At 40.6% G+C, this 26,508-nt stretch overlaps 1 protein-coding gene across 1 annotated transcript in view; it reads right to left on the reverse strand.

The window, feature by feature from the left end:
- The window catches only part of LOC311129322 (protocadherin-15-like), a gene marked incomplete at both ends in the record, with an annotated part of 432,090 nt that overhangs the window by 271,304 nt on the left and 134,278 nt on the right, over positions 1 to 26,508 (reverse strand). Inside the window, 4 exons of the mRNA XM_084161599.1 lie at positions 19,709 to 19,819; positions 19,959 to 20,078; positions 22,007 to 22,162; positions 23,061 to 23,221. Of these exons, the coding sequence (XP_084017725.1) occupies positions 19,709 to 19,819; positions 19,959 to 20,078; positions 22,007 to 22,162; positions 23,061 to 23,221 (548 nt within the window). The remainder of the gene's footprint in view (positions 1 to 19,708; positions 19,820 to 19,958; positions 20,079 to 22,006; positions 22,163 to 23,060; positions 23,222 to 26,508) is intronic.

Raw genomic sequence — 26,508 nt, forward strand, 5'->3', positions numbered from 1 at the left:
TTCTCTTTTTAATTCCATGATCAACTTCATAAACTTAGTGAACATTTAGGTTGAGAAACACACTACCGGTCCAAAGTTATATAACACCTACTGATTCAAGGGTTTTTCATTATTTTTTAAACTATTTTCTATATTGTAGAATAATAGTGAAGACATCCAAACTATGAAATAACACATGGGAATCACACATATGGAATCATGGAGTAACCAAAAAAGTGTAAAACAAATTCTTCAAATAGCCACCCTTTGCCTTGATGACAGCTTTGCACAATCTTGGCATTCTCTCAACCAGCTTCACCTGGAATGCTTTTCCAACAGTCTTGAAGGAGTTCCCACATATGCTGAGCACTTGTTGGCTGCTTTTCCTTCACTCTGCGATCCGACTCATTCCAAACCATCTGAATTTGGTTGAGGTTGGGGGATTGTGGAGGCCAGGTCATCTGATGCAGCATTCCATCACTCTCCTTCTTGGTAAAATAGCCCTTACACAGCCTGGAGGTGTTGAAAAATAAATGATAGTCCCACTAAGCCTAAACCAGATGGGATGGAGTATCGCTGCAGAATGCTGTGGTAGCCATGCTGGTTAAGTGTGCCTTGAATTCTAAATAAATCACTGACAGTGTCACCAGAAAAGCACCCCCGCACCATAACACCTCCTCCTCCATGTTTTACGGTGGGAAATACACATGCGGAGATCATCCGTTCACCCACACCGCGTCTCACAAAGACACGGCGGTTGGAACCAAAAATCTCAAAATTGGACTCCAGACAAAAGGACACATTTCCACTGGTCTAATGTCCATTGCTCGTGGCCCAAGCAAGTCTCTTCTTATTATTGGTGTCCGTTAGTAGTGGTTTCTTTGCAGAAATTCGACCATGAAGGCCTGATTCACACAGTCTCCTCTGAACAGTTGATGTTGAGATGTGTGTGTTACTTGAACTTTATTTGGGCTGCAATTTCTGAGGCTGGTAAACTCTAATGAACTTATCCTCTGCAGCAGAGGTAACTCTGGGTCTTCTATTCCTGTGGTGGTATTCATGAGAGCCAGTTTCATTATAGCGCTTGATGGTTTTTGCGACTACACTTGAAGAAACTTTCAAAGTTGAAATGTTCTGTATTGACTGACCTTCATGTCTTAAAGTAATGATGGACTGTTCTTGCAATAATGTGGACTTGGTCTTTTACCAAATAGGGCTATCTTCTGTATACCCCCCCCCCCTACCTTGTCACAACACAATTGATTGGCTCAAACGCATCAAGAAGGAAAGAAATTCCACAAATTCACTTTTAAGAAGGCACACCTGTTAATTGAAATGCATTCCAGGTGACTACCTCATGAAGCTGGTTTAGAGAATGCCAAGAGTGTGCAAAGCTGTCATCAAGGCAAAGGGTGGCTATTTGAAGAATCTCAAATATAAAATATATTTTGATTTGTTTAACACTTTTTTGGTTACTACATGATTCTATATGTATTATTTCATAGTTTTTATTGTCTTCACTATTATTCTACAATGTTGAAAATAGTCAAAATAATGAAAAACCCTTGAATGAGTAGGTGCTCTAAAACTTTTGACCGGTAGTGTACATATTACCATCACTCTACCTCTACTTCAAATATCAATTATAACAACCCATGCTCAGAGATATTCAACATGGACCCCTACTCTGGGCATCAGATTCTAGAAAGCATTGTGTACAGAACTGCAGTTATCTTTTCAAGGACACCAATATACAGACAGTACACTAATGCACATGCATGCAAGGTATTAGGGAAGTCATTGCAGTACATGTTCTTGCAATTTCCTTCTCCCAATACTCTCTGAGCAGCACTTCACATTATCACAATAATGTAACCCTGCAGCAGAGGTCCAATTAATGCCATGTCCTTCTCCCTCTAAACTCTGCTGACATTGGTGAAGGAAAGATGAAATCTCCGGAGCAGCTTAGGTCCCCTGACATCTACATTTACTGGGGAAACTACTGTAGGAGAGCAAGCAAATAAATCCCTTTCCTCTGTTCCTCTTTCTATTAGTCTGTCTATCTCTGTGACATTCTGTCGTCTCTCTATCTCAATCCCTTTTTCCTCTCTTCATCTTCTTCTTCTTCTCCTCCTCCTTTGTGATCATTCTGTCACTGGTAGCATTACCGTGTCCGAGTCATAATCCTTGTCAGGGACTCCTCACGGCTAATGTCCAGGAGAAATAGGCACAGCCTACAACAGCTTTTGTAAAAATGCATTCATTAAAACCAAAATATTTTAAACCAGCCTCATTAGCACCACTTAATTTCCAATATGTCTCCCTCCCTCCTGCTAGTCTGGTGGCCACTGCCCTTGCTCTAGTAAAAGCTCTAATTAAATATATCCTGACATGCTAGGCTGTTAGCCTATAAACAATAATCTGACAGAGCTCCAAAGAGAGCCTGGAGTCTTTATGCAAATTAGGAAATAAATAATCATGGCAACCTGAAGGAGGTACCGACATTTCAATTAGGTAGTTCTGGACTCAATGTAATTATGGGTTAGGTAAATGTTAAGCTATTTGTAAAGTTGTGTTTATTTGTTTGTCTATTTGTTTCTTTTAGACCTTGGGATTATAAGGTTCTATCTGACATGTTTGTCAAAAATGAGTTAGTCACATATGAGTTAGCTCTTCATATGTCTGTGAAGTTAGATTTTTTATGAAAAAAAATGAAAAACTAGAAAGTTCTATCTGCATAAACCCATTTGAACTTGGCACTATAAGGTTATATCTGCAATCCAATCACAAGCCTGAACAAATACAGACAGACAAATAAGAAGACGTCTTTGCCATATACCTATAAGTATGATCTAGGCAAAAAAACAACACTGTCAGAAATATTAAAGTAAATGATGTTTTCACATCATTGTTCAGTGATGACAGTAATTTGTCTGATGATCATAATACATTTCTTGATGTATTTGATGATGTGTTCTTTCTTGGTAAAATAGTGTTATTCAATAATTGATGTGTTCAAAAAGCTACTAATTCAGTGTCAGATACAACCTTAATATTTCAGAGCCGTAAGGTTCTATCTGCGATCGTAGAAATGTCTCAGGATTTTCATACTCTGCACTTTATGTACATTTAACATTAGAACTGCTAAAGCAGTCATTTTGACTGCTCATGATTTTATTTATTTTTTACTCTGCCATTTCTTAAGTCATGCCCCCCTCATCCTTGACTTTTCCTAATTAAGTCTATATAACACACTGTCTGCGTTAGAATCTTAATATCACAAACAGAACTGGAGTTATAACCAGTTTTAGGAGGGCATGTTATTTTTTTCAATGGTTTTCCCCAGTGCCCATCCTTCTCCCAACAGTAGGGCCTGCTTTGCTCCTTCTTCTGACAGTTGAAAGTGCAGTGCCCAGCTGATAATCAACTTGAAAATTGCCTCGAAAATGAACCGAAACTACACCAAAACTAATTTCACACGTATAACAGATTAAATACATTAAGTAAAGTATTATGGGGGAGAAAATGGGAGAATGGGTGATTTGATGAGCGACGGGAAGCGAACAATGCATAATTATGTAATCACCAATTGTGAATGAAGAACAGGGCGGGCCATTCTATTGTATTGATTCTAATTATAATCTTAAAATGGTATGTACCCTATATCATTCCACCAAATCAAAGCAGTCTTATTCGTCTACTCTGGCCTACTTGGAGTATGCTACACAGTGAGAGCGTGCGTAATTGTACATTCTGAACAGCTTTCAATATCTGGGAAAATATCCACATCGGGCAGTAGGTGAGCGAGTGTCTGAGAATGTGGTGATGAGGCTTGTGGAACCTTATGTTGGCAAGGGGAGAAATAATGTCACCATGGACAATTTCTTCACTTCACTGCAATTGGCAAACAAGTTGCTTGCAAAGAAAACAAGTCTGGCCGGCACCATGAATAAATTGAGACGGGAGCTCCCTCCCTCTGGGCAAAATAAGGCACCTGCACAGCCTTGTACTCCACAATGGTGCTGAAGAATGACAAGACAATGGGACACAATAAAGAGGAAACAGGAGACTATTACACACTACAACCAAACAAAGGTATGTCAAAGTGTGGCAAGCAAATGAAAGTTAAGGAAATTGTGTCAACTGTTAAGACAAGGGATAAGAGCTAAATGAAATCCAACTGATGCCATTGCGTGAAGATGCACACAAGCACGAGCTGACAATAATTGTGTTTCACTATTTATCAAGGCCATTTGGCACTTATAATGATGTTTATGCTACTGATGTTTTCATAATATTACCATGCGTTTTGACCGTGCATCTTGGTGGTTTGGGTATATGCATTTTATTTTGTCATCATCAAAATAAGCTGTTACTGTGTTCCAACACATATGCTTTCTGTTTCATAGTTGCAACAAAGTCACTCCACAAATAAAATTGATTGAACACTTGAATTTTGGTGTTTTTAGTGTTTTATTTTTGTTTTTGTTTACATATAGCCTACAGCAGCCAAACTCAACTGGCGGACCGCGGTCCGGGTCCGGATCCAGAGAAGGGTCAATCCGTACCGGACAACATCACATTTTGTTCTATAAAAGTCAGTACATTCTTTTTTAGACAGCTTTAAAAAATCTACCAGGCGCAGCGGCCTCTTTAACTCAGCAACTTCTCTTTCTCACTCTCTCTCGAAGTAACGCCTACCTCTACTAGTGCCCCGTCTAATCCAATCGCGTGGTTATATGCAAATACAAGAGGCCACCTTTTACCCAATTATAAGGGGTCGGGGTTTGGCTGGGTCTAGACAGAGTCTGACACTCCTCCGATCTACAGAGAGGGGGAGTCATCAGACTCGATCTGTTTCACCTGAGTTCTGAGCACACCTGTCAGTAATTAGAGTTAGGATATAAGGTGTGCTCAGAAGTTCAGTCTGTGCGAGGTATTGTTCCATCGTGACTTGCTAAGCGTTTTTGTTCAGAGAGAGAGAGAGAGAGAGAGAGAGAGAGAGAGTTTGTTATTTTGATTACCAGTGTATCAGACCTGTGCTTCGTTGTTTGACTCCCCAAATTGCTTAATCCTCTGCTTGTTTCTCCCAGTGATTACCGTACTCTGATCCTGTGCCCGTGCCCTCGACTACGACTACGCCCGCTCCCTTTGTACCTCTGCCTGTCTCTGCCTTGCCCGGTTTTGACCACAGCTCGCCCGACCACGATTAAGCAATTCCCTTGTCTGTACTTTAATAAAACATCGCAATTCTGCGATTGGATCTTACCACTCTGTCCGAGTATTCATTACACCAATCACATTAATCAAAATATCCTCAGTGGATCCTTGGGACAAGCAGGCAGAAGGAAACAGAAAGATTTGACCGCGGTTCAACTGTTAATATCACAGATAGAAGGAGCCTAGTTACCAGTATCTTTGTTAATATGGCTTGTTCAAAAAAAAGAAAAGTTGACTGAAAACCGTATATTCAAAGACGAGTGGACAGCACAGTATTTATTAATTCTCCCCGCAACTAGCACAAAACCAATGTGCCTGATATGCAGTGAGTCCGTAGCTCTCGTGAAAGTGCCAATATTAGGCGCCATTATGACACCAGGCATAATAAATTCGATCACACGTATCCCCTGAACATGTAGGTGAGAACAAACAAGATTAACCAACTCAAATCCCAATATGAGAGGTCCACCAAAGTCCTTGTCAATTCCCTGACAGCCCAACAACGTGCAATGGAGTGTTCACTGAGGATAGCTTGGGATTTGGGAAAACAAACAAAAAAAAAACATTTTCAGACGCTGAGATGGTAAAGGATGCATGTGTGAAGTTGCTGACACCTTGCTTGAAGGTAAACAAAAATATGAGCTCAGGGATAAGATCAAACTGATCCCACTGTCAGATTCCACAGCAATGAGGAGAACTGAAATATTAGCTGTTGATTTTACTTCACAACTTGATGAGGCCATTTAGAATGCATCAATAGCTGTGGATGAATCAACAGATAACACTGATAATGCCCAGCTTCTGGTGTTTGTTAGATTTCATAACGAAACAAAGAAGGAATTCTGTGAGGAGCTGTTGTGCTTAACAAATCTAGTAGCACACACACGGGGAGAAGATATCCATGAGGCCATCAAAGGGATGCTGACAAAAAGGGGGATAGATCTGAAGTCAGTGGTCTCTATCACCACAGATGGAGCTCCAGCCATAATAGGAAGAGGAAGGGGACTGGTTGCACGTTTGAAAGAGGACCACCCTGCCCTGAAATAATATCACTGAATCATCCATCAATATGTCCTGTGTGCCAGTCTGGGAAAATAGTATTCTGAGGTCATGACAACGATGATGAAACTGATCAACTTTTTGAGAGCAACATCATCCCTACAACACCGCCTGCTACGAGTCATTCTGACAGAGGCCAATGCCAGTTTTGATGACTTACTACTGCACAACAATGTCAGATGGCTCAGCAAAGTCAGGGTTTTGGAACGCTTTTGGGCCATTCAGGAGGAAATCAAAGCTTTCTTATCAGAGCAAAAGAGTGCCAAGGCAACTCAGTTTTCTGAGTTATTGGAAGATGAGAAGATGGAAGCAGTTGTATTTTTGACAGACATTACATCACACCTTAATCAACTGAATGTTAAGCTGCAGGGACGGGACAACACAGTGTGGGATATATAACAGCAGTCCAGGCTTTCCAGAATTTTTTTTTGCTTTTCCAGAATGATCTCCAGGGAGCACTTGTCCACTTCCCCAATCTTCTGGTGCAAATGCAGGGAGACAAAGATGTTACAAACCATGTTGATTTCATCCAGAAGCTGATGGAGGCTCGCTTTGATGACTTCACTGTTGGAAGAGTACTGCTTCTGCTCATCCAGAACCACTTCTTGGTCACAAATGTGACAAAATTGTCAGAAGAAGCAAAACAGATCTTCAGATGGGTAGATATTGCATCACTGCAAATGGAGTTGATTGAGCTGCAAGAAAATGTGGCTTTGAAGCAGCAGGCTGGTGACTGTGACCCTGTCACGTTCTCGGGAAAGATGGTGCCTGCAGCTGTTGTCCTTGTTCTTAAGAAAGAACAGGCACTATACATCCTGACCATGTCTGGCTCCACATACAGCTGTGAATCAGCCTTCTCCACAATTAACTTTATTAAAAACAAATACTGCACCAGGCTCATCAATGATCACCTGCACCAGTGCCTCAGAGTTTCTCTCACACCATTTGTGCCAAAGTTCAAAGCATTGGCAGGAGATAGAAAGTGTAATTTCTCTAATTGACGCAAGGGCAAGGCCCAGAGTGACTTATACATTAATATTGCATGGCCCACAGTGTTGTTCTGTGCATTCAGATTATTATATTTCTTTTTTTTTTTCTTTTTTTTTCTTTCTTTTTTCGGGGGGATGGATCAGCTTAATATTGCAGATAGATTGTATCTTCTATCAATGTAATTGTCTGCATCACTTCCAATCCCCCATGTTTTTTTTATTTTTTATATATATATTCCCCTTTATTACTTTTCAACCCCACCATCCTTTCCCTACTTGGAGTAAATTAGTGAACAACAACGCCCAGGCCTCTACTTCCGGTCTATACTTACTATCTACACCTTATAGACAGAGTTAATTTTACAATAATTCTATATCTATATATATATATCTATATATATATATATATATATATATATATATATATATATATATATATATATATATATATATATATATATCTATATATATATATATATATATATATATATATATATATATATATACATACATACACATATATATATATATATATATATATATATATATATATATATATATATATATATATATATATATATATATATATATATATATATATATATACATATATATATACATATTTATTTTTTTGCTCCTAAACTTCTTCTACTCTCAACCTCTCCGATCATTTTCATGATGTCCATCCGGTTTGCTTCTAAATGCCATATCTTTCTAACTGTGCTCTTTCCCAAAAGCTCCCAACATACAACCTATATACTTATTATGGACACAGTATGCTTACATTATTAGCTATCTTTGTTATTATTTGTTGTTATTTGTTATTAGTCCCATCCTTCAACTCTATTCAATACCTCCCATCTATCTCTTAACACCATCCATATAGGATTTCTATTTGCCATATATATTTCAACCATACTGTGATGTTTTACAAAAGTTCTGAACCTTTCTATTCTCATTGCTTCTACAGATTGTGAATTAAAAATAAACATTTTTGCTAAAAGTATTATTATATTATTGATTGATTGACTATGACTTTTCAGATCACCCAGTAATGCTATCTGCAAGGTTAGTTCCAGGTAAATATTGCAATCCTTTAGCCATTCCTGGACCTGTGTCCAAAAACAAGCTACAAATGGACAGAACTATTATATTTCTTAAACTCCTTTGTTCTCCAGAAAACATGCACTTTATTTTATTTAAAAATTATATACTGTATATGTGACCCGTTTCAGGAAACTAAGCATATGTTCCGGGTCACTACTTCACAAAAACGCATTTTATCAAAATGCGTTTATGGCAGAATGCCTTCTCGAACATGCGAACTTACATGTGCCTTAATAACAAACTTGTATGCCATCTGTAATACAAATACAATTGTTAAATTATGAGCCCAGTTGGTTTAGCCAGAGAAAAAGACAGCAACCTTCCCGCTAGCCATGATTGGCTAAGATAATGAGTGGGCTGGACATGCCGAGAGATGAGTTTGGATTGGTCTGCCAGATATAGCACGCTTCTGTCTCTTTGAGCTGGTCAGTATGCCTAGGTAATCCTGTCTAATGCTGCTTTAAAAAAAATATATCACATAGTAAAACTGCATAAAACTAGTGTCAAGTTAAAGTGTACTGTTAGCTAGCTAACGTTATGTGTATGCTCTCCACTTTCTGGAGGACCAAGTTTTGAAATCAGTGGAATTTGAGTATGATAGCTAAGGAGATGGAGGAAACACCTGTCCAGATTACATCTTCAAACTAAGGGCAACCATGGCATCTGACAGGAGATGTATACGGGTAAGATGGTCTAGCTAGCTACATTTTTCAGATATTACACGTTTCTAATTTTGACAGAAAGTGGTTTCATTTCAAGTTAAAGTGTACTGTTAGCTAGCTAATGTTAGCTGGCTAGCTTGCTAGCTAATGTTATGTGTATGATCTTATTCTTCGTATCTCAGACACATTTGCTTGACTAGTTATAACCTAAAATGTTAGCTAGCTAACATTGAACCTGGTTGGTTAGCTACCTGCAGATTCATGCAGGGTAGTAACTTCATGAGTTGTGATTATGGTTAATTGCTTAGCTAGCTAGCTATGTCTTAACAAAAGACTCCACAATGCAAGTATCCATTTCAATAGAATGTCACTTCAACTGTTGATTCGCTCTGGCTATCTACTCCGATTTCAGACCACGGGGAAGATAGTCTAGCTAGCTACATTTTCAGATATTACACATTTCTAATTTTGACATAGTCTTTTCATTTCAAGTTAAAGTGTACTGTTAGCTAGCTAACTAACATCAGCTGGCTAGCTCACTAACTAAAATTATGTCATGCGTTGGGATTCATTGTTTACCTAGCTAGCTATCTAGCTACATGTCTTAACAAAATACTGTAATCTTAGTGTGCCAGAGAGCAGAATAACTGATGAATTTACAAACGCTCAACACCCGTTGAATATGACCGGTGTCAGTAAACGTCTGCAAAAAAGTGTAATTAAATTGTTGCCAGAAGCACAGTTACAGTCACCAACACTCTGGATAACATGAAAACAGCCTAACCAGCTCTGCTAGGGTGAGTAAAATGGTCAGAGTGGGGTGTTCTCTCATTATGTGTCTGGAAGTAGCTAGCCAATGTTAGCCAGTTAGCTTGGGTGCTTGACTGTCGTTGTGAGGTCAGAACGTTCGGATCAACCCTACTCATTGGCCAGAGCGTCCAGTGTGCGCTCTGAATGTGAAACGCTCTGAATTTACGAACTGACAATCTGACAGCGCAGTTGCAGTCACCAACGCTCTGGATAACATAACAGCCTAACCAGCTCTGCTAGGGTGAATTAAGTTCAGTGAGCTGTTCTCTCTCCCTTAGACGTCTGGAAGTAGCTAGCAAGTTAGTACAGAATGTTCGGATCAACCCTTAAAGAGATGGGTGGGGCTAAAGTTTAAGAGGGTGTGAACGATGCTGAATGGGTGTAGACAAAGTAGGGCTCTCCAATAGTAGTACCAAAACATTCAAAGGCCATTTTCTCAAAAGTGAGTTTACAAGCTTATAAACTTTCAAAGCCAAATTACTTTCCCATTGTTCCTCAACTGCAGTGTATGATATACCAGTTTGTAGCTCTGAGTCTCTCCAATGTAAAAAAACACACTTTCAAATTTTGATACATAAGACTGATTTGAGCTGGTTGGTCACATATATATATATATATATATATATATATATATATATATATATATATATATATATATATATACAGTGGGGAGAACAAGTACTTGATACACTGCCGATTTTGCAGGTTTTCCTACTTACAAAGCATGTAGAGGTCTGTAATTTTTATCATAGGTACACTTCAACTGTGAGAGACGGAATCTAAAAAAAAAATGCAGAAAATCACATTGTATGATTTTTAAGTAATTAATTTGCATTTTATTGCATGACATAAGTATTTGATCACCTACCAACCAGTAAGAATTCCGGCTCTCACAGACCTGTTGGTTTTTCTTTAAGAACCCCTCCTGTTCTCCACTCATTACCTGTATTAACTGCACCTGTTTGAACTCGTTACCTGTATAAAAGACACCTGTCCACACACAATCAAACAGACTCCAACCTCTCCACAATGGCCAAGACCATAGAGCTGTTTAAGGACATCAGGGATAAAATTGTAGACCTGCACAAGGCTGGGATGGGCTACAGGACAATAGGCAAGCAGCTTGGTGAGAAGGCAACAACTGTTGGCACAATTATTAGAAAATGGAAGAAGTTCAAGATGATGGTCAATCACCCTCGGTCTGGGGCTCCATCCAAGATCTCACCTCGTGGGGCATCAATGATCATGAGGAAGGTGAGGGATCAGCCTAGAACTACACGGCAGGACCTGGTCAATGACCTGAAGAGAGCTGGGACCACAGTCTCAAAGAAAACCATTAGTAACACACTACGCCGTCATGGATTAAAATCCTGCAGCGCACGCAAGGTCCCCCTGCTCAAGCCAGCGCATGTCCAGGCCCGTCTGAAGTTTGCCAATAACCATCTGGATGATCCAGAGGAGGAATGGGAGAAGGTCATGTGGTCTGATGAGACAAAAATAGAGCTTTTTGGTCTAAACTCCACTTGCCGTGTTTGGAGGAGGAAGAAGGATGAGTACAACCCCAAGAACACCATCCCAACCGTGAAGCATGGAGGTGGAAACATCATTCTTTGGGGATGCTTTTCTGCAAATGGGACAGGACGACTGCACCGTATTGAGGGGAGGATGGATGGGGCCATTTACCGCGAGATCTTGGCCAACAACCTCCTTCCCTCAGTAAGAGCATTGAAGATGGGTCGTGGCTGGGTCTTCCAGCATGACAACGACCCGAAACACACAGCCAGGGCAACTAAGGAGTGGCTCTGTAAGAAGCATCTCAAGTTCCTGGAGTGGCCTAGCCAGTCTCCAGACCTGAACCCAATAGAAAATCTTTGGAGGGAGCTGAAAGTCCGTATTGCCCAGCGACAGCCCCGAAACCTGAAGGATCTGGAGAAGGTCTGTATGTAGGAGAGGGCCAAAATCCCTGCTGCAGCGTGTGCAAACCAGGTCAAGACCTACAGGAAACGTATGATCTCTGTAATCACAAACAAAGGTTTCTGTACCAAATATTAAGTTCTGCTTTTCTGATGTATCAAATACTTATGTCATGCAATAAAATGCAAATTAATTACTTAAAAATCATACAATGTGATTTTCTGGATTTTTGTTTTAGATTCCGTCTCTCACAGTTGAAGTGTACCTATGATAACAATTACAGACCTCTACATGCTTTGTAAGTAGGAAAACCTGCAAAATCGGCAGTGTATCAAATACTTGTTCTCCCCACTGTATATACAGTACCAGTCAAATGTTTGGACACACCTACTCATTCAAGGGTTTTTCTTTATTTTTAACTATTTTCTACATTGTAGAATAATAGTGAAGACATCAAAACTATGAAATAACACATATGGAATCATTTAGTAACCAAAACAGTGTTAAACAAATAAATATATATTTGATATTTGAGATTCTTCAAAGTAGCCACCCTTTGCCTTGATGACAGCTTTGCACACTCTTGGCATTCTCTCAACCAGCTTCATGAGGTAGTCACCTGGAATGCATTTGTGGAATCAGACAGCTGATGTTCTGAAAGAGCTGCAAAATATGGACCCCTACAAATCAGATGGGCTAGACAATGTGGACCCTTTCTTTCTAAATTTAGGCCGAAATTGTCGCAACACCTATCTCACCAGCCTGTTCAACCTCTCTTTCGTATCGTCTGAGATCCCCAGAGATTGGAAAGCTGCCGCGGACACTCTAGATCCAAACTGTTACAGACCTATATCCATCCAGCCCTGCCAAACAGATCACCGACCATTTAGAATCACACCGTACCTTCTCCGCTATGCAATCTGGTTTCCGAGCTGGTCATGGGTGTACCTCAGCCACGCTCAAGGTCCTAAACGATATAATAACCGCGATCGATAAAAGACAGTACTGTGAAGCCGTCTTCATTGACTTGGCCAAGGCTTTTGACTCTGTCAATCACTGCATTCTTATTGGCAGACTAAATAGCCTTGGTTTCTCAAATGACTGCCTCGCCTCGTTCACCAACTACTTCTCAGATAGAGTTCAATGTGTCAAATCGGAGGGCCTGTTGTCTGGACCTATGGCAGTCTCTATGGGGGAGCCACAGGGTTCAATTCTTGGGCCGACTCTTTTCTCTGTGTATATCAATGATGTCTCTCTTGCTGCTGGTGACTCTCAGATCCACCTCTACGCAGACGACACCATTTTGTATGCATCTGGCCCTTCATTGGACACTGTGTTAACAAACCTCCAAACGAGCTTCAATGCCATACAACAATCCTTCCGTGGCCTCCAACTGCTCTTAAACGCTAGTAAAACTAAATGCATGCTCTTCAATCGAACGCTGCTTGCACCCGCATGCCCGACTAGAATCACTACTCTCGACGGCTCTGACTTAGAATATGTGGACAACTACAAATACCTAGGTGTCTGGTTAGACTGTAAACTCTCCTTCCAGAATCACATTGAGCATCTCCAATCCAAAGTTAAAACTAGAATCGGCTTCCTATTTTGCAACAAAGCCTCCTTCACTCATGCTGCCAAACATGCCCACGTAAAACGGACTATCCTACCGAATCTTGACTTTGGCGATGTCATTTACAAAATAGCTTTCAACACTCTACTCAGCAAATTGGATGTAGTCTATTACAGTGCCATCCATTTTGTCACCAAAGCCCCATATACTACCCACCATTGTGACCTGTACGCTCTCGTTGGCTGGCCCTCACTACATATTCGTCGCGAACCCACTGGCTCCAGGTCATCTATAAATCCCTTCTAGGCAAATCCCTGCGTTATCTTAGCTCATTGGTCACCATAGCAACACCCACCCGTAGTATGCATTCCAGCAGGTATATCTCACTGGTCATCCCCAAAGCCAACACCTCCTTTGGTCACCATTCCTTCTAGTTCTCTGCAGCAAATGTTATTTACATTGTTATTTATTTTGCTAATTTGCATCCCAGTATCTCTATTTGCACATCATCTTCTGCACATCTATCACTCCAGTGTTAATACTAAATTATAATTGTAATTATTTTGCACTATGGCCTATTTATTGCCTTACCTCCATAACTTACTACATTTGCACACTCTGTATATAGATTTTATGTTGTGTTATTGACTGTACATTTTGTTTATTCCATATGTAACTCTGTGTTGTTGTTGTTTTTTCCGCACTGCTTTGCTTTATCTTGGCCAGGTCGCAGTTGTAAATGAGAACTTGTTCTCAACTGGCTTACCTGGTTAAATAAAGGTGAAATAAAAATATGTTATTTCATAGTTTTGATTTCTTCACTATTATTCTACAATTTGGAAAATAGTAAAAATAAAGAAAAACCCTTGAATGAGTAGGTGTTCTAAAACTTTTGACCGGTAATGTATATATATATATACTGTATACAGTGAGGGAAAAAAGTATTTGATCCCCTGCTGATTTTGTACATTTGCCCACTGACAAAGACATGATCAGTCTGTTTATTTGAACATATATATACATCTAATTTAGCAGATTATTTTATCCAAAGCGACTTACAGTCTTGCGTGAATATATTTTAATGTATGGGTAGTCCTGGGAATCAAACCTATATCCTTGTGCAATGCTCTACCAAGATGCATGACAGGGTTGTAAATGCTTTGTGAAGCCTCAATTTAATATGATTCATAAGGCCTTCATTAAGCAGTGCTTATCCCACCCTTTTTTAAAGCACAGGTTTATGTCATATTTGACATAGTTTGTCATGTCACGTTTGACATTGGTGGTTATGTCACGCAGTTATGCCACATTTATGAACCCTTTCTAAAGCATGACATATGGTTATAGATGATTTGTAACACATTTATGTAGTGTTTATGAAGGCTTTATGAAGCCTTTATAAGCTGCACGTCATTAAAAAAACATGTTTGAACAGACAGAAACTCTCTGTACTCCCTCGTCTCTCTCAGTAACTTTCCACACACATATTTCATGTTCCCCTTAATAAATACGTTCTTATATAGTGCCAGTAATACAGTAAGTATATTTCAAGTCAAACTTTGACTGATCCTGTATATTCAAGGCCCATGTACAATGGTTCACAGCGCACTTTTTGCATAGATAATTATGCAACCACTTTTGTTCTTCAGCAATGTTGATGCAATGTTGCACATGTTTACATTCAAAATAAGTTGTAATTAATTCAAATTCTTAGTCTCATTTAATGTATTTAATGTACATTTTATATAACAACATGTTTCCTAAGTCGTAGACGACTATGTTTGTTACTACGCTGTACCACAGCGGCAATAAAGGACGATAACCATCCTGACCTTTGTCACCTAGGACATTTTTGTCACTGGACCTTCTCAAATAGTAGTTGAGTACCCCTGGCCTACAGTAACATAAACTAACTAAATTGCTATTGTGTTGTTTGAAATAAAATAAAAATAGTATTATAATGTTACCCAAGGCCTTCATAAACACAACCAAATTATTACTTTTGCGATAGCATACACTGAGTGTACAAAACGTTAAACAGACTGACAAGGTGAATCCAGGTGAAAGCTATGATCCCTTATTTATATAATTTGTTAAATCCACTTCAATAAGTGTAGATGAAGGGGAGGAGATAGGTTTAAGCATGTTTTTTAAGCATTGAGACAATTGAGACATGGATTGTGTATTTGTGCCATTCAGAGGGTGAATGGGCAAGACATAAGATTTAAGTGCCTTTGAACGGTGTACGGTAGTAGAGGCTAGGGGCACCGGCTTGTGTCAAGAACTGCAACGCACCTGGGTTTTTCACACTCGACAATTTCCTGTGTGTATCAAGGGCGGTCCATCGAGGCCCAGCGGTTCTAGTGTTAAGGTGAGGACCTTAAAAGGTTATGAAAGAAGAATACACTACAAAACAGTTGTTGGGATGTGAAAACGTTGATGCTCAATATCTCAGAACTAAGCTTTGGCAGAACGAACCTTATACTCCCAAGGTCACGTCTTGTGAAGGAGTTGTCTCTATCCTTTCATAATCCAGAACACAAAATTCTACATCGCCACTGTACAATTTTCCCTGCAGTTCTGGGTGCCTCGTCACCCATGCAGTTAACCTCTTTATCCATTATGTGGTTAATTTGTGTATCTATGCAGTAACCCACTTTCTCAGCCAATCACAGTTTAGCATTTCACACATCTCACTCCCCCTCCCCCTTCAAACCAGAGTGAATTACTTTGCCTACGGAGAAGGTGTCCATGTGAAGAGTGTCTCTAACTGTTGTGTGTGCATTCAGATACTAGTGAGTACTGTTTCACCAACATGTTTATGCTATCGTAATTATATTCAAAGCCCGAGTGTTAACAGCCTGTAGTAGAGTTTATTCCACCCTTTATCGGTACAGGTAATGTTAGCTGCTGGTGCAGCTGTTAGCTTACTATGTCATATTCCCCTTTGATGTCTGTATAGGTAGGAAAGCCAACTATTTTGCCATATTGCGTGTAAATACTTATGCCTCATGTATATTACTTATTATGTAGTTGTAGCATTATGTGGTCGTGTGTAACTGCAGTGGCATCTCTTTATTAGTGTTATGCTACAACTAAGTGTTACATGCTACATCATGCTAGTGTGCATGCCTTTGCCTCATGGCCCCAGTGTGGTTGTGCACGCAGGTACACACCCTTCTTATACAAAATATATATAGAAACGCAACATGTAAAGTGTTGGTCCCATGTTTCATGAGCTGAAATAAAAGATGGCAGAAATGTTCCATATGCACAAAAAGCTTATTTCTCTCAAATGTTGTGCACAAATTTGTTTGCATCCTTCTTAGTGAGCATTTCTCCTTTGCCAAGATAATCCATCCACCTGACAGGTGTGGCATATCCAGAAGCTTATTAAACAGCATGATCTTTACACAGGTGCACCTTGTGCTGGGGACAATAAAAGGCCACTCTAAAATGTGCAGTTGTGTCACACAACACAATGCGACAGATGTCTCAAGTTCTGCGGGAGCGTGTAATTGGCCTGCTGACTGCAGGAATGTCCACCAGAGCTGTTGCCAAAGACTTGAATGTTCATTTCTCTACCATAAGCCACCTCCAAAGTTGTTTTAGAGTATTTGGCAGTATGTCCAACCGGCCTCCCAACCGCAGACCACGTGTAACCACGCCAGATCAGGACCTCCACATCCTGCGGGATCGTCTGAGACCAGCCACCTGGACAGCTGATGAAACTGTGGGTTTACACAACCAAAGAATTTCTGCACAAACTGTCAGAAACCATCTCAGAGAAGCTCATCTGCGTGCTCGTCGTCCTCACCAGGGTCTTGACCTGACTGCAGTTCGACGTTGTAACCAACGTCAGTGGGCAAATGCTCACATTTGATGGCCACTGGCACGCTGCAGAAGTGTGCTCTTCACAGATAAATCCTGGTTTCAACTGTACCGGGCAGATGGCAGATAGAGTGTATGGCATCGTGTGAGCGAGTGGTTTGCTGATATCAACGTTGTGAACAGAGTGCCCCATGGTTGTGGTGGGGTTATGGTATGGGCAGGCAGGCATAAGCTATGGACAACAAACACAATTGCATTTTATCAATGGCAATTTGAATACACAGAGATACTGTGAAGACATCCTGAGGCCCATTGTCGTGCCATTCATCCCCCAACATCACCTCATGTTTCAGCATGATAATGCACGGCCCCATGTTGCAAGAATCTGTGCTCAGTTCCTGGAAGCTGAACATGTCCCAGTTCTTCCATGGCCTGCATACTCACCAGACATGTCACCCAGTGAGCATGTTTGGGATGCTCTGGATTGACGTGTACGACAGTGTGTTCCAGTTCCCGCCAATATCCATCAACTTCGCACAGCCATTGAAGAGGAGTGGGACAACATTCCACAGGCCACAATCAACAGCATGATCCACTCTATCCGCATGAGGCAAATGGTGGTCACACCAGATACTGACTGGTTTTCTGATCTACGCCCTACTTTTCTTTTTACGGTATCTGTTACCAACAGATGCACATCTGTATTTCCAGTCATGTGAAACCCATAGATTAGGGCCTAATTAATTAATTTCAATTGACTGATTTCCTTAAATGAACTGTAACTCCCAAGTGGAGCAGCGGTCTAAGGCACTGCATCTCAGTGCTTGAGGCGTCACTACAGATCCCCTGGTTCGATTCCAGGCTGTATCACAACCGGCCATGATTGGGAGTCCCATAGGGCAGCGCACAATTGGTCCGGGTTTGGCCGGTGTAGGCCGCCATTGTAAATAAGAATTTGTTCTTAACTGACTTGCCTAGTTAAATAAATAAATAAAATAAAACTCTGTTGCATGTTGTGTTTATATTTTTGTTCAGTGTAGTTAATTGACGTGTGAAGGCTGTATGTACCAGCCTATTTCAGCCATTTAACTGTACTACGTGGTGTCTGTGGTAGTTATAGCTGTTATCTCCTGTAAATTAACCCTGTTATTATTTCACTAACCAGTCATCAGCATTGTAGTGCATAGATGATGTGTATAAGTATACGTACAGTATATGTTAAGCTAGTCTATTTCTATTACAGCTGTACTGTATGTATTCTTATGCCATTATTTAACTGTCTACTCTAAATGCCCTGTTTACTCATTGCTGTGTATTTTTGTTTATTCTGTAGAGCCACACACATTTACAATATTTCCATGAAACATCATAAACTTGATCCCTGGATTGCAGACATATTTTTAATACAAGATTAAGACCAGCATTGTACATCCAACAAAATAGTTTAATAACTCACAAGCAATGACAATTATGCCGCTTTTATTCCAGGACTATACACACAGTCAGTCAAGCAATGAATTCAAAACACTCAAACAATCAAAGCGTCTAGAGGCTGATACTTTCATTTATGGATAAACAAAAGTTTGCAAAACATGTACTATAATTGCAAACGTGAAATCAGCAGCAGCAGTTATCTTTCCTTCCAATTATATACATTTTCCTTTGAGTAATAACAGATAGCTAACTAAAAAGGTTTTGGTTTGTCTGGTGATGGCAAACTTAAAGAAGCAAACACCAATGTAAGTATTGATCACTAATTTACCCCATATTCCAATCTAAACGATTTGGACAAAAACAAGTCCATAAACCAGGGGTACTTAACTACTATTTGAGAAGGTCCAGTCACACAAAATTCCTAGGTGGCAAAGGTTCGGATGGATATTGTCATTTATTGGCGTAGTAGCAAACCCCCACCTCGCGACCCCAAACTCTTCGACAAATGTTTTTAAGCTCATCTCCTGCTATTATACAAATTATTCCATGTTTTATGTGTGTTTATATGATACCTGAGTGACTCAACAAAATCAATGTGTCCCCGTGGGTGTAGAGGCCCCCATGGGCACATCATCTGGCCATGATAACTGCAAGATTTAGATAACTGGTTAGCATAACTTACCTACCTAGCTAACATGGGCTAGTTGTTCAACTGGACATTTCTGACAGGTTAATGACATAACAAGAGGAAAACTGTCCATGCAGTACCAAATTTCAAGATTTCACCTTGTGCATTCTACTAACTCTTAACAGCATTACATTAAAAGCCTGACAGAGTCCCGCCTGTTGAGTATGGCTGCCATAAACCAACCATTCAGTCCAAAACCTTGCAAAACGCCAATCCATTCCCTTAGCCAGGGCAAAAAAACGTAAACTCTTTCAGAATATTATTCAATCAAGCTTCACACTGTCAATACCAAGATACCAAGTAAAATCTTTACAAAAAACTATTTCAAGAGGATCAATATTATTCATTCATATGCAATATACACAAACACACATGCATGCGCCTACACACTTCTGGCTTCTGGAACACACAAACAAACAAAGGAAATAGCAAAGTGTCTCACGTTGGCTTGAACAATGACCAGGTAGCGTGTTCTCTCTTCGTAGTTTAGTCTCTCAGCCAGAACAATGTACCCATAGAGAGTATTCCCTACAACCACAGTTTCATTAGACACCTGGGAGAGAGAGAGAGAGAGAGTGAGAGAGAGTGTTCACTCATACTTTTTATTAACAACAGACTTTGTTCCACTATCCTTTAGTCCTATTGCTTAAATAAGTCACAGTCTGCAGTCAGAAGGCATTACATCCACGTACTGGGTCGTTGGGGTTGTACTGGATGCCATATTCTATCTGTCCGTTAGGCCCATCATCGATGTCTGTGGCCCCATTGTCTCCACCGAAGCCTGTAAATATGATGGTTCCGGCAGGAGTGAGCTGGAGGCAGAGATAAAGAGAGCAAACTGTCAACAGGCATGTCACTCTGTCTGGACATTGTAACAGCTCTATGTTACATCTCACAGAAATTACTACCCCTCCCAAGATCACAGGGACACAGTGTGTCTTCTATAGAAGATGGCCAAATACTGCCAGAAGTGTTAGAAGTTTAGACCTTTGTTGTTATGCTATAGAAAGAGTGAATTAATTAACTGATTTGAACTGAAAACATTGTCGTCAGCAGCAATGAATGAGTGTTTCTCTGGGGGCCTCTGCACCCCACTGACAGCCATAACAACCTCTCAGAGAGATGCTGGAGAGAGAGGGGCCTCGAGGGGAGTTCAGCTCAGTTCAGGAGCAGTTTGACAGCAGCGGTGTCTGACTCAGAAAGCTGTTCAGGGAGTAGTGTTTCCTGGGATAACATACCCTCAGTGTGAAGTACATAAAACAAAGGAAGTGTCCACAAAGGAGACAACAGTCATGATTGTCTACTCTAGACAACACAGTGTCTGACTCTGAGCCCCTCGATACAGGTGTCATGTCAAAATCAGGTTTTGCTAGCTGAAATAATAAGACATCTCAAATGTCTAGTGTCATTAACGTAATGTAGTTGTACAGTGATGACATTTAGGAAAAGAGACAAACAGAAAGAACTAGCGTATTTGTCAGTGACACTCAATATGAAATTAAATGTATTAAACTATAACTTCTATTTTCATCTGACAGCTGGGATCTATGATGTAGGAGAACCATGGTAATTTCAGTATGAGTTATATCTTCAAACGTAGGAGATTAAAATCAATCTTCAAAGGAGTATGCAAATATACACATAATTTGCTTGTTCGGTTCTACAGACCTTTTGGTCAAAATGCAAGTTTCAGTCAAAATAATCCTTGTTTGATATGGGTAGTTAACAGCTTGTTAAAGCAAATTTGTATAGGTGTAGATATAGATGTAGATATCACTGACTGATTTTGCTAAAACAGATTTTAGAATTCTAAACACAGTGATGCCTAACACAAAATAGCATTTGATATTCCACTGTGCTCTCTGTCTGGACTGGTAACGAGAGAATTGACTCACACAGCTATCACTTTGTCTTAAATCAAATAGAAAAACACTCACACACACACATACAAAAGCACATAGATTCACATGTAGTATTACACACATGCGCATGTACAAGCACACGCGCACACACACACATACAGAGCTGATGTTGTTAGTCAAAAGCATCATTGTTGAGCTTTCGGGTGCACACAGGGAATATGGTGACATCTATGTGACATCTATGACATCTATATCATGGAGAGCACACAGACAGCAATCCCATGATTTACTGGGAACATGCAAACTAGCGTGCCACTGTCCATGTGTCAGAGCAATTTCATGCACCAGAGAAATAACAGATATTCTGAAGATCTGAGGATCTGCTATTGTTTTATTATCCTGGGAAGCTGCTACCTAACATGCGTATAATAGCTGTTGTTATGTTTTACTCTGTCTCCGTGCCGAAGGCATAACAACAAAATAATGAGAGATGGAGAAATAGAAACAGAGAGAAATAACATGGGGGAACCCAGTGCAGAATCCTCCTGTTGCTGCAGAGTAGTCTACACTCTATTTCACTGTGCCTACATCAAAAATGCTTTGACTCTTTAATCAGGTAGGTCCTTAATTTAAATTATCACCAAACCTTGACCTTTCTTTGTATTCAAAGAATGAAGTGTGAATTTACTACATAATTGCTACTACAGTAGTCAGTATAGGAGTCACTTTCTGTAAGGCCTCTGGGCTTTGTTGACCTCTGTTGGAAGGGTCATGATGACTTGCAAACCTCATTTGAGGAATCAGGTTGAATGACTTACCCTGGGTATAAAGAAATGCTCACTAAAGAAAAAAGCAATATTTGTTGTAGTAACTCTCACCTCGTTGATGGCTACATAGTAGTGCTGCTGTTGAAAGCGAGGCGTGTTGTCATTTTTGTCCCTGATAACAATGCGGACCTCGTGGAGAATCACTGTCCCAACCAGCTCATTGGTGCACTGGACCTTCACCACGATAGTAGAGATATATGAGGGGGGCTAAGGGCAAGAAAGAAAGAAAGAAAGAAAGAAAGAAAGAAAGAAAGAAAGAAAGAAAGAAAGAAAGAAAGAAAGAAAGAAAGAAAGAAAGAAAGAAAGAAAGAAAGAAAGAAAGAAAGAAAGAAAGAAAGAAAGAAAGAGAGAAAGAGAGAAAGGGAGAAAAAGAGAAAGGGAGAAAAAGAGAAACAGTAAATCAACCAATTTATCAATCAATAAACCGATCAATAAACTGCAGATTATGCAATTATTGTAGAAAAATAGATTGTCACACTGCTCCAAAGCACTTTAACTCAGTAGATCCAAAACACACAAACAAGTTTATATGATAATGGCTAAAAACCAACAAATATGAAGTTTTGGAATGGCCTAGTCAAAGTCCAGACCTAATCCCAATTCAGATGTTGTGGCAGGACTTGAAATGAGCAGTTCATGCTTGAAAATAAATGTCATTGAGTTAAAGCAGTTCTGCATGGAAGAGTGGACCAAAATTCCTCCACAGTGACGTGAGAGACTGATCAACAACTACAGGAAGCGTTTGGTTGGAGTCATTGCAGCTAAAGGTGGCACAACCAGTTATTGAGTGTAAGGGGGCAATTACTTTTTTACACAGGGGCATTGGGTGTTACATAACTTTGTTTATGAAATAAATGAAAAAGGTATGCAATTGTTGTGTTATTTGTTCACTCAGATTCCCTTGATCTAATATTAGGTTTTGGTTGAAGATCTGATAACAGTCAGTATCAAAAACATGCAAAAGTAGAGAAAATTAGAAAGGGGGCAAATATTTTTTCACAGCACTGTATGTCTATGCTTGTGTTTGTAAGCATATCTTAGCAAGACCCTTTGCCTCCACAAACTACAGTATCCCAACCCAACCTGGGGCCGGGTCCATACTCACATCTCTGTCCAGGACACGTCCAGTGCTGTTGAGGAACAGTCTCTGTCTGAGGGGGTCCAGGATGACCCAGTGGGCATAGTTGTCCAGCAGGGTCAGAGAGATGGTCCTGCCTGGGTCTTCTGCTCTCCCGTTGATCTGCATATTCTCCACCAGAACTGTGCCTGCACAGAAGTAGCAGCATGTTATGTTATATTGTAATTTTGCACCCAAAAAAAGTATACATTGCAAATTACATTTATTTAACACATTTATGTTCAGTCTGTAGCCCATGCAAAAATCAAACCTTCAACCATGGTGTTGCAAGCACCATGCCTCAACCAACAGTCATGTTACACAGCAGCATAATGATCAGGGTCTACATACTCTCTAAAACTTCTAAATCCCTTTGCAGAGAAAGTTACATCAAGGCTCATTTGGGCTAGCCCCAGGCATTACCAAATTATGTTCCTCAAGAGCCACTCTTAAGTATCGGATGATTTTCATCCTTGCTTTTTAATCATGATTAGAATCCGACACTGTAGCACTCGAGTACTAGCCAGAAACACAGCATTGGAATTTTGGCCTTGGCATTGGCAAGAGGAATCCAACCAATTGTGCCCTGGTTGATTGGCATGCTTGTTAGGGTACCAGTACTACACCACAACACATCCTGACCTTGTTGATGAGAAGCCACCTTCTCTACAATTTTTGCAAGACAAAATGCATATGTTCAGAAGTAATTCTGCTCCCCGTCTGTAGCAAGGCATATGCAATATTCACATGATGAGGTTAAAATGAACTTAGTTATAGAACCCTGAACCAAGCCATATGCTGGCAAACTACATTTGTAATGTACTGAGTTTAACACATGCCTCACTGCACTAGCACATAGACGCAAGCAGAGCATTTAGCAATAAAACTAAATAGGATGGTGTGTATCTTTGGAAGTTTTAATCACAGTATAACACGTTATAATTTCATAAGTAAAGAAAATTGCCTAATGCGGCATCATACATGAATGAGTATCCAGGGAGTAGTGATGGCGAGTCAGAGGACTATTATTTATCCATCTCTAAATTCCCCATTAAAGAGTATGGTTCATGTTTGGGGCACAGCATGTTTGATGCAGCTGTGTTGCAATCATGAGGACACATTATCTTCCTTTGACTTGGACACAAAGTGGAAGACAGGTTTGTAAATCTCAAAACAAGGCATGTTCATACATATTTCCACTTCAGTAACTTGAGAGGGAAATCTTTTTTGGAATATTTAGGTAATAAATTACTCTTCTGATAATATTACAAATAATATTACTGGGGAGGGAGAGGGAGCCTTGTTGCTTTCTAAAGTTAAGTAGAGAGAGTAAGACAGGCAATGGCCCTCACTATTTCTGTCAATGGAAGATTTATGCACTTCTATGTCTCTATTTTAACAAACCTAACGCAATGGTCATTCTAAGCGCTGGGTGGTAGTGCGATAGGTTCGGGGTATGTCAGAAATATTTTTGCTATTTTCACAAGCACAATTATCAGCGCAGTTGGCTTGGTTTTGATGAATAAACAAGTTGTGAGTGTGTCAAGGCTTGGCCCCTCACTGGCAAATCAGAACGTGCGCCATGGTAAATACACTGCTCAAAAAAATTAAGGGAACACTTAAACAACACAATGTAACTCCAAGTCAATCACACTTCTGTGAAATCAAACTGTCCACTTAGGAAGCAACACTGATTGACAATAAATTTCACATGCTGTTGTGCAAATGGAAATAGACAACAGGTGGAAATTATAGGCAATTAGCAAGACACCCCCAATAAAGGACTGGTTTTGCAGCACAGACCACTTCTCAGTTCCTATGCATCCTGGCTGATGTTTTGGTCACTTTTGAATGCTGGCGGTGCTTTCACTCTAGTGGTAGCATGAGACGGAGTCTACAACCCACACAAGTGGCTCAGGTAGTGCAGCTCATCCAGGATGGCACATCAATGCGAGCTGTGGCAAGAAGGTTTGCTGTGTCTGTCAGCGTAGTGTCCAGAGCATGGAGGCGCTACCAGGTGACAGGCCAGTACATCAGGAGACGTGGAGGAGGCCGTAGGAGGGCAACAACCCAGCAGCAGGACTGCTACCTCCGCCTTTGTGCAAGGAGGAGCAGGAGGAGCACTGCCAGAGCCCTGCAAAATGACCTCCAGCAGGCCACAAATGTGCATGTGTCTGCTCAAATGGTCAGAAACAGACTCCATGAGGGTGGTATGAGGGCCCGACGTCCACAGGTGGGGGTTGTGCTTACAGCCCAACACCGTGCAGGACGTTTGGCATTTGCCAGAGAACACCAAGATTGGCAAATTCGCAAATGGCACCCTGTGCTCTTCACAGATGAAAGCAGGTTCACACTGAGCACATGTGACAGACGTGACAGAGTCTGGAGACGCCGTGGAGAACGTTCTGCTGCCTGCAACATCCTCCAGCATGACCGGTTTGGCGGTGGGTCAGTCATGGTGTGGGGTGGCATTTCTTTGGGGGGCCGCACAGCCCTCCATGTGCTCGCCAGAGGTAGCCTGACTGCCATTAGGTACCGAGATGAGATCCTCAGACCCCTTGTGAGACCATATGCTGGTGCGGTTGGCCCTGGGTTCCTCCTAATGCAAGACAATGCTAGACCTCATGTGGCTGGAGTGTGTCAGCAGTTCCTGCAAGAGGAAGGCATTGATGCTATGGACCGCCCGTTCCCCAGACCTGAATCCAATTGAGCACATCTGGGACATCATGTCTCGCTCCATCCACCAACGCCACGTTGCACCACAGACTGTCCAGGAGTTGGCGGATGCTTTAGTCCAGGTCTGGTAGGAGATCCCTCAGGAGACCATCCGCCACCTCATCAGGAGCATGCCCAGGCGTTGTAGGGAGGTCATACAGGCACGTGGAGGCCACACACACTACTGAGCCTCATTTTGACTTGTTTTAAGGACATTACATCAAAGTTGGATCAGCCTGTAGTGTGGTTTTCCACTTTAATTTTGAGGGTGACTCCAAATCCAGACCTCCATGGGTTGATACATTTGATTTCCATTGATAATTGTTGTGTGATTTTGTTGTCAGCAAATTCAACTATGTAAAGAAAAAAGTATTCATTCATTTCATTCATTCAGATCTAGGATGTGTTATTTTAGTGTTCCCTTTTTTTTAGCAGTGTATATGGTTGCTTCAAGTTGTGTACTTATGGTCTTTTATGTATTGCCTTGGCATCAACTCCAATGTTAGTCTGTTATAGTTTGTTAAACAGCTTACAGAAACAAAATAACAAAATGTAGACCTATCCCATCTTTTCTAAATATGTTAACTTGAACCTGTTTGCAGTCCACATTGTTGTAAGTAATTGCATGGCTTCAAAATAAAACATATACATAGCATTCTCACTTACATAGGGGCTAGGCCTACTGTTAATTGCATTATGGCCGAGCATGGACATGCCAAAT

This window comes from Coregonus lavaretus (assembly GCF_964263955.1).
Source record: "Coregonus lavaretus genome assembly, chromosome: 1".
NCBI classification, from domain to species: domain Eukaryota; kingdom Metazoa; phylum Chordata; class Actinopteri; order Salmoniformes; family Salmonidae; genus Coregonus; species Coregonus lavaretus.